The 13,818-nt window shown below is 51.0% G+C and overlaps 1 protein-coding gene across 4 annotated transcripts in view; it reads left to right on the forward strand.

The window, feature by feature from the left end:
* Positions 1-348: 348 nt before the first annotated feature.
* agrn (agrin) overlaps positions 349-13,818 on the forward strand; it is a 538,795-nt gene continuing 525,325 nt past the window's right edge. Inside the window, exon 1 of one of the 4 annotated variants that reach the window (XM_072477973.1) lies at positions 349-987. In XM_072477973.1, coding sequence (XP_072334074.1) covers positions 775-987 — 213 coding nt within the window. In that variant the 5' untranslated portion in view covers positions 349-774. The remainder of the gene's footprint in view (positions 988-13,818) is intronic. The other 3 variants (XM_072477974.1, XM_072477975.1, XM_072477976.1) reach the window with 3 other exon arrangements.

Here is a 13,818-nt window from a genome sequence, read left to right on the forward strand (position 1 = left end):
AACCTAAACTTGAACCGTGAACCATTTCTCGTTGGTGTTGAAATCCATGGGTAGGTAATACCTGCCCACTCCCCTCCCCACCCCCAACAACAGCAACCTTTCCACCCACACAAACCTGCTTCACCCTGTTGCATTCCTGCAGAGGGCAGGGTGTACAGGGAGGGGAGGGGAAAATCCACATGGGTGGGTGGTTTCATATGAAATTCCAGCAGCCCCCCGCCCACACACACACATCCCCCCCCCCCCCCCCCGCCACACACACACACACACAACCCCACCACCCTGCTGGGAGTGAAGTCTGATCACGTCGGCGTGCGGTTATTGATTAACGCCGGGGCTTTTAGCTGCATTTCCGGGGGGTGGCGTTTTAAAGCTTTGCATCGCCATCAGGAGAGTGAATGAAGTGAGAGAGAGAGAGTGGGAGAGGTTGAAGGGCTGATCTGTATTCTGCAAACTGATTATGCAAATTCCCAGCAGCAGCGAGCTGAGCTGAGGCTGAAGCTTTGTGCCTCTGCGTCGCTAGATCAAATCAGCAGAGAGTCACAAATCTCTGCATCTCTCCCCCCTCTGTGTCCCGTCTCTTCCTGGGTTGTCTGCAGACCCTCCCCAAGTAGCAGAAACCACCCACCCATGCCTTAAAACCCCGAAAGAAAAGAAATTACAAGGAGGGGTCAGCAGGAGCTCAACACTTCTGGGTGCTGGGGAGGCGGAGGAGAGGGGGGGGGGGGGGAATATAAACCTTTATTTTTAATTTCGATTGTCTGCTGCCTGTCGATGAGCATGGGACGAGAAGGAGCCGGCAGGGTGGCTCTGCCCATTCATCTCTCAGTCCTGCTGCTGCTGCTGCCTCTTGCCGTAGAGTTTTGCTGGAGTTTGTGCCCGGAGAAAGAGTTGGAGAGCAGGGAAGAAGAGGCCAACGTTGTGTTGACGGGGACGGTGGAGGAGATCATGAATGTGGATCCTGTTTACAACACCTACTCTTGCAAGGTAAGGCTTTGTGGTGGTGGTGGGGGTGAGGGGGGGGGGGGGGGGGAGAGGGTGAGTGAAATTGCACTGGGTGTGTGTGTGTGGGGGGGAGAAGGTGAGTGAAATTGCACTGGGTGAAACTTACAGAAGGGATCATTCTCTGGTGAATTGGGATGGAGAGGGGGTGCGGAATGTAAGCCACTTGTTGCATGCTGATGAACTCGTTTTATCCCCCCCCCCCCCCACCTTTAAGATCTGCCTTCAGGTGAAGGCGAAGTAGGTTCATTCTGTGTCCCCCGGGGGCTGGGCTAAGGTGCTGTGGGGGCTGTTACCACACTGCAGAGATGGCTCACCTTTTAGCTGAACCACGTACAATTAATTTGTATTCGAGGGAAAGAGCTTCCATTTGTGTGTGTGTCAGGGCTTGTAGATGGCAATTTTCATTCTGAAAAGGCGTCGATTGAATTGTTGAAAGTAGAAGAGTTTGGCGGGGGGGGGGGGGGGGGGGGTCAAGTTGCGACCTGTTTGCTTTTCAAAAAGAAGCTTTGGGGAAGTTAGCCCGGCTCGTGCTTTATCTCAGCTCCAGTGAGCTTTGCGGTGACTGAAGCAGTCCTGTTGTAAGGTAGGGAGGGCCAGGAGCGTGCTAGAGTAAACATGGCTGCAGGCTACTTAAACTCTACAAAGAACAATCTTTTGGATCGCGAACTGCAGGATCAGGCAGTGCGTTCAATTTTGTTTGGGAGTGCAATCTCTGCAGAGTTCCAGTGACACTGCAGTGACCATCCGGCGATTCAAACAAAACTTCAACTCAACCTTCTGATGGGTCAGAGCTTTGTGTGAATCATCTTCAAGTGACTTATAGCTGAGCCTTTCCAGAGGAACCTGACCTTTTCCTTTCGAGTCTGAAAGCTCGGTTTGACACCAGCAATGCAATTCCACCCAGTGGCCGTCTTGCCCCTGGCTAAGCAATCATCAAGTCTTAACCCACTGGCAATTCAACAGCTAGCTTTTGGGTCGACTGTAGCTGGTTCAATTCCGGCCTCGGGTGACTGTGTGGAGTAAGATGTGCAGGTTAGGTGCACTGGCCATGACCAATTGCCCCATAGTGTCCGGGGTTGTGGGAGTTAGGTTCAGGGATTATTGGGATAGGATGGGGAAGTGCTCTTTCAGAGGGTTGGTGCAAATGGCCTCCTGCTGCACTTTAGGGATTCTATGATTCTAAGGGGGTGCTTCTGTGTGAAGTGACTGCTCTGGTCGCTGCATGCGCAAGGCAGCAGGAAATCAATTCTACCCAGTCCCAGGACACGGTGGCGCAGTGGCTAGCACTGCTGCCTCACTGCACCGAGGACCTGGGGTCCGTGTGCAGTTTGCGCATTCTCCCCGTGTCTGCGTGGGTCTAACCCCCACGACCCAAGAAGATGTGCAGATTAGGTGGATTGGCCACGCTAAATTGCCCTTAGTGTTCAAAAAGGTGGGGTTACGGGGGATCGGTGGAGGTGTGGGCTTAAGTAGGGTGCTCTTTCCAAGGGCCGGTGCAGACTCGATGGGCCGAATGGTGTCCTAAGGCACTGTACATTCTATGATTCTGTGATTCAATGTATTTGACCATTGTAGGGGCACCACAGCCTGCTCCTTACATAACATTCACTTGTTTCAAAGGGGCTGCTGGGAAGTGATCCCGCATTGGGAACCCACCTGATTTTATTTTCATCTCCGTCCCCCCAACCCAACTAAATAGTGTTTTTTTTAAAATTGTCCACACTGATTCCTTAGCTCAGATGAGCTAACTCTAGCGGACTGCAGATCAAAGCGGCACTATGTTGAATGGTATGGCTCAGGTACGGGACGGAGTGAGCTGTTGCCGGGAATCAGGAGTGCACCTTGTCTAATGTTAGGCTTACTCGGTGGAGAAAGTCTCAAGGTTGCTTTTGAATGCTGATTACTAGAGGTGCTGATGATCCGTCTTGTTGGGGTACACTTCCACAGCCGTTGGCTTCCCTCCAGGACCTGTTGTGTCTCTGTCTGTTGCTCAGGATAGAGATCAGAGCTGCTCTTTTCCCTATTCTCAGCTCCTGGGCTTGGAGACGGGAGAGCCCCTGAGGTGAATTGTTCCATCCCTTCTGCCAGTGACCGAGTCTAGCCAGCTCGATCCGCTGCAGGCATTGGAGTGAGGACACTCTGTTCTGCTTTACAATGTCTTTACCAATGGGAACCATTTGAAGACGTTCTTGCTGTTGCTTTGTCTCTATTAACTCGCAATGAGTCCTTTTCACCCATCGCCCCCTCATTGACCTGCAGTCCCTCAATTTAAAAATTCTCATTCTTGTTTTCAGATCCCTCGTCCTGGCTCCAGCAGGGTGGCACGGTAGCACAGTGCCTAGCACTGTTGCTTCACAGCGCCAGGGTCGATTCCCGGCTTGGGTCACTGTCTGTGCGGAGTCTGCACATTCTCTCCGTGTCTGCGTGGGTTTCCTCCGGGTGCTCCAGTTTCCTCCCTCAAGTCCAGAAAGACGGGCTTGTTAGGTGAATTGGACATTCTGAATTCTCCCTCCGTGTACCCAAACAGGTGCCGGAGTGTGGCAACCAGGGGATTTTCACAGTAACTTCATTGCAGTGTTAATGTAAGCCTACATGTGACACTAATAAAGATTATTGTTATTAATCTTCTGCAGCCTTTCATGATCTCTGAGCTCCTTTAAAAAAAAATTTTAGAATACCCAATTATTTTTTTGCCAATTAAGGGGCAATTTAGCGTGGTCAATCCACTACCCTGCACATCTTTGGGTTGTGGGGGTGAAACCCACGCAGACTCGGGGAGAATGTGCAAACTCCACATGGACAGTGACCCGGGACCAGAAATGAACCCGGGTCCGCGGCGCCATGAGGCAGCAGTGCTAACCCACTGCACCACCGTTCCATCCTTGATCTCTGCGCTCCTCATATTCTGGCCTCTTTCATGCCCCGATTTTTAATTGCGCGCCCTTGTCTTTCGTATCTTTAGTATACCCTCCCTAACGGGCAGCACGGTGGCACAGTGGTTAGCATTGCTGCCTACGGCGCTGAGGACCCGGGTTTGATCCCGGCTCTGGGTCACTGTCTGTGTGGAGTTTGCACATTCTCCCCGTGTCTGTGTGGGTTTCACCCCCACAACCCAAAGATGTTCAGGGCAGGTGGATTGGCCACGCTAAATTGCCCCTTAAGTGGAAAAAAATAATTGGGTACTCTAAATTTTCGAAAAAAGTATACCCTCCCTAAACGTCTCCACCTCCATTTCCTTCTTTCTGAGGCTCCTTAAAGCCTTTGGAAAAAGTTTTGGCCACCAGCACTAATATTCTTTGATATGGCCTGGCGTCAAATTGCATATCATTATGTTCCTATGAAATGCCTTGGGATGGTTTACTTCATTAAAGGTGCTACATAAATGCAAGTTGCTGGCCGGACCAATTGTGCCAGCCTCATACCGTTCCATTCGGTGACCATGCAGCATTGTCCACGCAAGTACCCATGGGAATTCTAGGTTTTCTGCACTACTTGGAAATACCCAGCAACAAACATATTTTCTCACTCAGAACTACTGGACTTATAATGTGTGCGAGTTTAGCTCTTTGTAGAAGCTGCACAGCATTCAGGTCACACTTGAGCCCCACACAATTGTCACAAAAGTAACATACCGTGGCTAAGTTTGCAGGAAGTTCTGAATATTGTGAAATGCAACAGAGAGCATGAGCATCAGTTTCTGTTGCTGGGATGAGAGGGTTGTCTGTTGTATGATGAGAGGTTGAATAGAATGGGCCTCTACCGCCTGGCGTTTGCAAAAATGGGGGGTTGACCTTATTGAAGCACCCAAAGCTCTGGGAAGACGCGACAGGGTAGAGACAGGCTGCAGAGTCTAGAGCTAGGGGTCACAGTCTCAGGATAACATAGAACATACAGTGCAGAATGAGGCCATTCGGCCCATCGAGTCTGCACCGACCCACTTACGCCCTCACTTCCACCCTATTCCCGTAACCCAATAACCCCTCCTACGTTTGGTCACTAAGGGCAATTAATTATGGCCAATCCACCTAACAGCACGTCGTTGGACTGTGGGAGGAAACCGGAGCACCCGGAGGAAACCCATGCAGACATGGGGAGGATGTGCAGACTCCGCACAGACAGTCACCCAACGGGGAATCGAACCAGGGTCCCTGACGCTGTGAAGCCACAGTGCTATCCACTTGTACGACCGTGCTGCCCACTTAAGGACTTATCAGAAAATAAGGGACTTATCATTTAGGACTGAGATAAAGAAAATCTCCTTCACTTCGAGGGTTGTGAATCTTTGGATTGCTCCACCCCAGGGAGCAGTTGGCGCTCAGTTGTGGAGTATATACAAGAGTATATACAAGAGGGAGGTCCGTGGATTTTTGAATTCTAGGAATCAAGGAATGTGGCGACCAGGTGGGAGAGTGAAGTTGTGGCCAAAGGTCAACCATGATCTTACTGAATGATGAAGCAGGCTCCAGGAGGGGGTCATGTTGCCTACTTCTGTTTCTATTATAATCTTAGGTTCTTAATCCATCTTAATCATGCTACCGAAGTCATGTTCACAAGACACTGACTCCTTTCAGGGTACAGTACTACAAACTCCAGGTGCCTCTAATATTTTTCATTGCTGGGGCGGCACGGTGGTGCAGTGCTGCATCACGGTGACGAGGACCTGGGTTCGATCCCGGCCCAGGGTCACTGTCCTTGTGGAGTTTGCACATTCTCCTTGTGTCTGTGTGGGTCTCACCCCCACAACTGAAAGATATACAGGGTAGATGGATTTGTCACGCCAAATTACCCCTTAATTGGAGAAATGAAAAGAAATTCATAGCTGACCGTAGAATTTCTAAAGTGCAGAATGAGGCCATTTGGCCCATTGAGTGTACTGACTCTTTGAAAGAGCACTCCACCTAGGTCCACTATCTCCACCCTATCCCTGTAACCCCACCTAACCTGCACATCTTTGGACTGTGGGAGGAAACCGGAGGCCCCGGAGAAAACCCACACAGACACGGGGAGAACGTGCAGACTGCGCACAGACAGCCACCCGAGGCCGGAATTGAACCCGAGCCTCTGGCGCTGTAAGGTAGCAGCGCTAACCACTGAGCCACCGTGCCGCCCATGAACCAAGATTCACCTGTTGGCTTGCTAATGGTTTTTCTGACAGAGGTGAGCAGGCAAAGCTGTGTCTAATCCTGTCCTCGCCTACCTCGCCAACAGGCAACTACAGCAGGGACCACTGGAGTTAGAGCCCTGCCAAATGTAGTGCTTCATGCTGGTAAATCTTGCCCAGGGCACCAGCAGGTGATCCTCCCTAGAAGATGTGTGTGTGGTCGCCATTACTTTGAAATGAAAATCGCTTATTGTCACAAGTAGTCTTCAAATGAAGTTACTGTGAAAAGCCCCTAGTCGCCACATTCCGGCGCCTGTTCGGGGAGGCTGGTACGGGAATTGAACCGTGCTGCTGGCCTGCCTTGGTCTGCTTTCAAAGCCAGCGATTTAGCCCTGTGCTAAACGAGCCCCTATACCTTTAGCATACATGTAACCTTTATTTGCACAGTGTGGCGTCCTGTGCACTTTTTTTAGTTTGTTCCGGTCTCAAAACTGGATATGCAATGAGTTTAATTCCACCACACTTGCTCCCCGCGCACTGCTCGCCACAGGCCCCATGGAGGTCACTGTGCGAAGTGTTCAAACAGTTGACAGCGCTGCTAGGTGGGGGTCTGGGTGGGTTGGAACAATACGTCACAATCAAAGGCACTTTGCTTTCTGAGCAGGTCGATTCCACCGTTTAACACCGGCAACCTCACTTCAGATCAGTTCCAGCTGGATATGAAATGTAAATTTCAAACCTGCCACTAGCACTAGGCTGGAGTGAGAAATTCCATCTTCTTGCAAATCAACTCTTTTCCAAAAGTTGGCTTGGGTTCTAGTTGAAGGGCTGGAGTAAACTCCTCCAGGCTCTATCTTTTCCTGTGAGCTTAAACTCAATGGCATGAGATCGACCTCGTTCCACATAAATATTTAAACTTTTTTTTGTTGAATTTTAGATTACCCAATTATTTTTTCCAATTAAAGGGCAATTTAGCGTGGCCAATCCACCTACTCTGCACATTTTTGGGCTGTGGGGGCGAAACCCACGCAGACACGGGGAGAATGCGCAAACTCCACACGGACAGTGACCCAGAGCTGGGATCGAACCTGGGATCTCAGCGCCGTGAGGCAGCAGGGCTAACCCACTGCGCCACCGTGCTGCCCTCCACATAAATATTTAAGCGAGGAGTGAAGAAAACTGATGTAACAGAAAAAAAGGATTTGTCTTTTATTTTTTGTCAAAATTGTTTTTATTCAAGTTTTTCTTAAACAAAATTTTACATAACCAATAACAAAAAAGAGAAAACTTACCAAACAGGTGGTTATAGTCCATTTACAAAAGAAGAGTATACATTCCATACACAGTTCCCCACCTACCCCACACCCCCCCCACCCCCCACACCCCCGCCCGCATTTCTGCTCCTGCTGACCTTTCAACGTTCAGCCAGAAAGTCAAGGAACGGCTGTCACCGCCTGGAGAACCCCAGCAAGGACCCTCTCAAGGCAAACTTTATCCTCTCGAGACTGAGAAACCCCGCCATGTCACTAACCCAGGTCTCTGCACTCAGGGGCTTCGTGTCCCTCCACATTAATAAGATCCGTCTGCGGGCTACCAGGGAGGCAAAGGCCAGGACATCGTCCTCCTTCGCTTCCTGCACCCCCGGATCTTCCGACACCCCAAATATCGCTATCTCCGAACTCTGCTTTACCCGAGCGTCCAAGACCTTGGACATAGCCTTTGCAAAGCCCTGCCAGAATTCTTTAAACGCCGGGCATGCCCAGAACATATGGACATGGTTTGCTGGGCTCCCTGAGCATCTCACACACCTGTCCTCCACCCCAAAGAACTTGCTCATTCTCGCTGTCGTCATGTGTGCCCGGTGGACCACCTTAAACTGAATCAGGCTAAGCCTCGCACAAGATGAGGAGGAATTAACCCTGCCCAGGGCATCAGCCCACAGGCCCTCATCCAGCTCCTCCTCCCACTTGCCCTTCAGCTACTCCGCCGAGACTTCCTCTGCCTCCTGCAGTTCTTGGTATATGTCCGACACCTTCCCCTCCCCTAACCAGATGCCAGAGACCACCCTGTCCCGTACCCTGCGAGGGGGGTGGGGGGGGGCGGTAGTAGCGGGAATGCCACCACCTGTTTCTTCAGAAAAGCGCGGACTTGGAGGTATCTAAAGGCATTCCCCAGGGGGCAGCCTCTAGCTGCTTCCACGCCGCCCCCTCATCCATTACCCATTTCCAATTCATCGCTATATTAGCCGCTCAGTAATAACTGCAGAAGTTCGGCAGCGCCAGTCCCCCGACTGCGCTCTAAGAACAGCCTTTTAACTCTCCGGGTCTTGTTTGCCTACACAAATCCCATGATAATCCTGTTCACCCGCTTGAAGAAGGATTTGGGGATGAAGATGGGAAGGCACTGGAAGACGAACAGAAACCTGGGAAGGACCATCATTTTCACGGACTGCGCCCTACCCGCCAGGGAAAGCGGGAGCATGTCCCACCTTTTGAAGTCTCCCTCCATTGAGATAGATTGAGCTTATGTAGGGCATCCCAATTCCTAGCCACCTGTATACCCAGGTACCGAAAGCTCTTCTCCACCCTCTTGAGCGGGAGCTCCCCCAGTCTCTCCTCCTGGCCCCTCGCATGGTCACAAATAGCTCACTTTTCCCCACGTTCAATTTGTACCCCCGAGAAACTCCCGAAGTCCTTTAGGATCCGCATGACCTCCCCCATCCACTCTAGCAGGTCCGAAATATACAGGAGCAGGTCGTCTGCGTAGAGCGGAACACAATGCTCCTCCCACCCCCCCCCCCCTCGCCCGAACCAGCCCCCTCCAGTTTCTTGAGGTCCTCAATGCCATGGCCAATGGCTCAATTGCCAGGGCAAATAGCAGTGGGGACAGGGGGCGCCCCTGCCTCGTTCCTCGGTGCAGTCGGAAATATTCCGACCTCAGTCGGTTCGTGGACCCACTTGCTACGGGGGCCTGTAGTTTGACCCACTATATGTATTCCTCACCAAATCCAAATCTACTTAATGCTTCCCACAGGTACTCCCACTCCACCCGATCAAAGGCTTTCTCCGCATCCATTGCAGCCACTACTTCTGCGTCCCCTCCTTCTGAGGGCATCATAATAATGTTTCGGAGCCTCCGCACGTTCGTGTTCAATTACCTGTCCTTGATGAACCCTGTCTGATCCTCGTCAATCACCCCCGGGACGCAGTCCTCTATTCTGGTGGCCAAGATCTTAGCCAGCAGTTTGGCATCTACATTTAGGAGCGATATCGGCCTGGAGTACCCACACTGCAACGGATCCTTGTCCCGCTTAAGGATGAGTGAGATCGAAGCCCGCAACATCGACGGGGGGAGGGTTCCCCTCTCCTTGGCCTCGTTGAAGGTTCTTAGCAGGAGTGGGCTCAGCCATGCTACAAGAATTTCTCGTAGAATTCTACAGGCTGACCGTCCGGTCCTGGGGCCTTGCCCGACTGCATATTCTCCGAGCCCTTAACTATCTCCTCCAACTCAATCGGGGCCCCCAGTCCCTCCACCAGCTCCTTGTCCACCCTTGGAACCTCAATCGGTCCATAAATTGCTTCATCTTTTCCCTCCCCTCCGGGGGCTCTGACTCATACAGCTTGCAGTAGAACTCCTTGAAGACTTTGTTGATCTCTTCCGGGCTCAGGACCATGTTACCCCCCTTATCCCAACTTCCCTGGCCGCCTCCCTCCTTCGAAGTTGATGCGCCAGCATCCTATTCGCTTTCTCCCCATACTCGTATACTGCCCCTTTCACCTTCCTCAGCTGTGCCTCTGCTTTCCCTGTGGTCAGCAGGTCAAACTCCGCCTGCAAACTCCGGCGCTCCTTTAGCAGCCCCTCCTCGGGGGTCTCCGCGTACCTCCTGTCTACTCTGAGTATCTCTCCCACTAACCTCTCCCTCTCCGCCCTGTCCTCCTTCTCTCTGTGGGACCTAATAGAGATTAACTCCTCCCTGATAACTGCCTTGAAGGCCTCCCAGACCGCAGTCACTGTTACCTCTCCCGTTTCGTTTGTTGGCACATAGTTTTGAATGCTCCTCCTAATCCGCCCACAGACCTCCTCATCTGCCAACAGTCCCACATCCAATCTCTAGAGAGGGTTCTGCACTCTCTCCGCCCCCAGTCTCAAGTCCGCCCAGTGCGGAGCAAGGACCGAGACCGCACTGACCGAGTACTCCACCCCCTCCACCCCTGGGATTAGCGCCCTGCTCAACACGAAAAAAAATCAATCCGAGAGTACACTTTATGTACGTGGGAGAAGGAGTACTCAGCGTACTCCTTCGCCCTTGGCCGAGCGAATCTCCATGGATCCACTCCCCCATCTGGTCCAGGAAACCCCTCAGGACCTTGGCCGCTGCCGGCCTCCTCCCCGGCCTGGACTTAGACCGGTCCAGAGCCGGGTCCAGGACTGTGTTGAAGTCCCGCCCTCATTATCAAATTGTTTGACTCCAAGCCCGGTATTTTACTCAGCTTCATGAATTCTGCGTCATCCTAATTCGGGGCATAAACGTTCACTGGCGCCACACGGGCCCTCTGTAGCTTACCGCTCACCATAATGTACCTGCCCCCTTTGTCCACCACAATACTTCCCGCCTCAAATGCCACCCGTTTGCTTAGCAGGATTGCGACCCCCCGGTCTTTGCGTCCAACCCCGAGTGGAACATCTGGCCCACCCATCCCTTCCTCAGCCTAGTTTGGTCAGCGAGTTTTAAGTGCATCTCCTGTAGCATGGCTACGTCTGCCTTTAATCCCTTTAAGTGCGAGAACACGCGGGCCCTTTTGACCGGCCCGTTTAGGCCCCTTACATTCCACGTGATCAGCCTGGTTGACCATCCCCCCGCCGACTAGCCATCTCCTTTTTTCGCCCAGCCACGTGCCCGCACCCCCCCCACCCCCGCCGGATGCTCTCCGTTCCGACTCTCCGTCTGTTCCCTAAAGTTAGCTCCCCTTCAGCCAGCAAAGTAGCACCCCCCCCCCCCAACTCCTCAATCCCCATGCCCCATGTCAAGCCCCCGCTTAACACTAACTCTTCCCCCATTGCACTTCCGTAAGTCAGCTGACCCATGCTGACCCCGGCCGCTCCCGCCTCTACCTCCAATCCTACTGTTGTCTCCTTCTTCGGGCCCCCAACCTCCCCTCCCCCACAGGGTAAGAGAGAGAGAGCCACCCCATTCTTCCAGTGTCACAAGAAAAAAAAACCGAAAGGAGAAAAAAAAAGAAAACACCGAAAAAACTCCGGGCGTTGCCCCGAACAACGAACGACGCCCCCTCCAACCGCTTCCCCAGCCCCCATACAACTTACACTCTGCCTCCAATCTTAGCAGGCGTCTTGGCCCGGTTGAATCCTGCACTCCTCTTAGCCAGACCTGCTCCCCAGTCCTGGTAAAAGGATTTGTCTTTTATGGGGATTTCAATCTCCATCCCACATGTTCCCAGTGGATTTGTTTTTGTGTTTTGACTGTTGTTGTGTGGGAAATGCATTTGCCAATTTGTACACAGCAAGGCTCAATAGCCAGCATAAATGACCACTTAATCGTCCAGATGGAAGTTAGCATTGCTGCCTCACTGCGCCGAGGACCCGGGTTTGATCCCTGCCCCGGGTCACTGTCCGTGTGGAGTTTGCACGTTCTCCCCGTGTCTGTGTGGGTTTCACCCCTACAACCCAAAGGTGTGCAGGGTAGATGGTTTGGCAATGCTAAATTGCCCCGTAATTGGAAAAACAAAATAAAAAATCGTCCAGGTGAAAAAAAAGTGGTTCGGTGTGGCTCGAGGGAGGAATGTTGACCAGAGAGTCGGGAGAATTTCCTTTTAATTTAAATACTGTATTTGGTCTTTCACAGCTGTCTGAGCAGGTCGATGAGGGTTGGGGAAGTAGGTGATTTCAGTGTGATGAATGTGGGTATTTCAGATACATTGTATTGTAAGTATTGATGAAGTAGGGTTAAAAGCCTGGGTTAGAGTGCGTTTGACTGCTGAAGTCATGTTTTAAAAGAATCCTAGTTTGAAAGGCAAGTATATTTTTGGAGCCAATTAGCTTGGACAAATGCAGTTTTGTTTTGATTAAGGGGATTCCCTGGGGAGTTTTCAGCTTGGTGAGATGATATTATTGCTGGGTGAAGCTGAGGCATCAGGCTTTTTGAGAAAGCATTTTCATTCAGTTCAGATCTGGCTGAAGCTGTTCACACAGTGAAACAGTTCTGCTCTCACTGTAAGTTAGTTAAAAGAGATTAACTGTATTTAAAGCAGTGCAGACTTGTCTGAGGACAAGGGGGAACTGAAACAAGCCAGTTGAAACAGTTTTTGGAAGGCATGCAGCCATAGTTTCTGCATGGATCTGACCGGAGTTAGGTCTTTTCTGTAAAGCAGTGTCAAGAGATCACATTCTCACAGAATATTTCTGTAAAGCAAGTATTCATCTGTGTCATTGGCATTTAAGATGGCTTGAGAGGAGAGATGTTGTTTTTTCTTGTTGTTTGAATGGGAATGAAGGTAGCAATTAAGGGTATTTTATTCACTGCATTGAGTAGAATTGTTATTGTAAGCTGTTTTTGGTGTGATGGTAAAGATTTTAATACTGTGGTCGTAATCAAGTTTGTTTTTATGTTTTAAATTTTTAAAAATAAATTTGGAGTACCCAATTCTTTTTTTCCAATTAAGGGGCAATTTAGCGTGGCCAATCTACCCACCCTGCACATCCTTTTGGGTTGTGGGGGTGAGACCCACGCAGACACGGGGAGAATGTGCAAACTCCACACGGACAGTGACCCGGGGCCGGGATCGGACCTGGGTCCTCGGCGCCGTGAGGCAGCAGTGCTAACCACTGCGCCACCGTGCCTCCCTTGATGAAAACAGAGTTAATGGGCTCTGAGGAACTGTTGGGCAAGATTTGGACTCCTTCAAAAGCCTACCACTAATTCTGTTCTTCTTTCTTCTGGTGCTGCTGGGCGAACTGAGTACTTCCAGCACTTGCTGTTTTTCTTAAATTTCGCCTTTCCAGCATCTGCAATATTTTGCTTTTTATTTGGGGATAGGATAAGTGTTTAAAACTAACGACAGAATGAAATGTGGGGGAAGGGGCATGAAAATGGAATTGAAGGGAAAAGCTGCACCTGGAGAGCTAGCAGAAACATGAGGGGCCAAAAGACCTTGCTCGACGTTGTGATCTCTGCGGTTGTTAATCGTTACCGAGGGCAGGATCTCCCGGCCCACCCGTCTTCTGGGATCGAGTGGTCCTGCCGAAAATCGATGGGCTTTTTTTTACTGGCCTCACAGCCCCCACTGTGGGCCCTGCCGGAAAAGACCCCCCCTACGGTTTCAAATCCTGCACCAACTTTGTTTTTGAACATAAGCAGAGCAAAAGTAAAATAATGTTCTGTCACTGAGGTGAAAGCTTGTCTCGACCCTTTGTCCCTACTGCTGGTTATTACAATGAAACAGGGTGCTCGGAATGCAGAGTTAATGCTCCACACGTGAGTAATGGCAGGCTTACTATGTTAAACAACGTATGTGGTCTTTTGGTGCCCATTGATAAATGGATCTCACCTGCATTAAATCTGGAATTTCGAGAGCTGACACCGTTGGAACTGATTTCCCACAGGTAACGTGATGATTCTTCTTCACCCACAAGCAACTGCACACTCGCCTCAGTAATAGGCATAAGCTGTAGCCATAGCAACAGCCAAGGATTCTGGG

Source organism: Scyliorhinus torazame, chromosome 16 (assembly GCF_047496885.1).
Source record: "Scyliorhinus torazame isolate Kashiwa2021f chromosome 16, sScyTor2.1, whole genome shotgun sequence".
NCBI classification, from domain to species: Eukaryota; Metazoa; Chordata; class Chondrichthyes; order Carcharhiniformes; family Scyliorhinidae; genus Scyliorhinus; species Scyliorhinus torazame.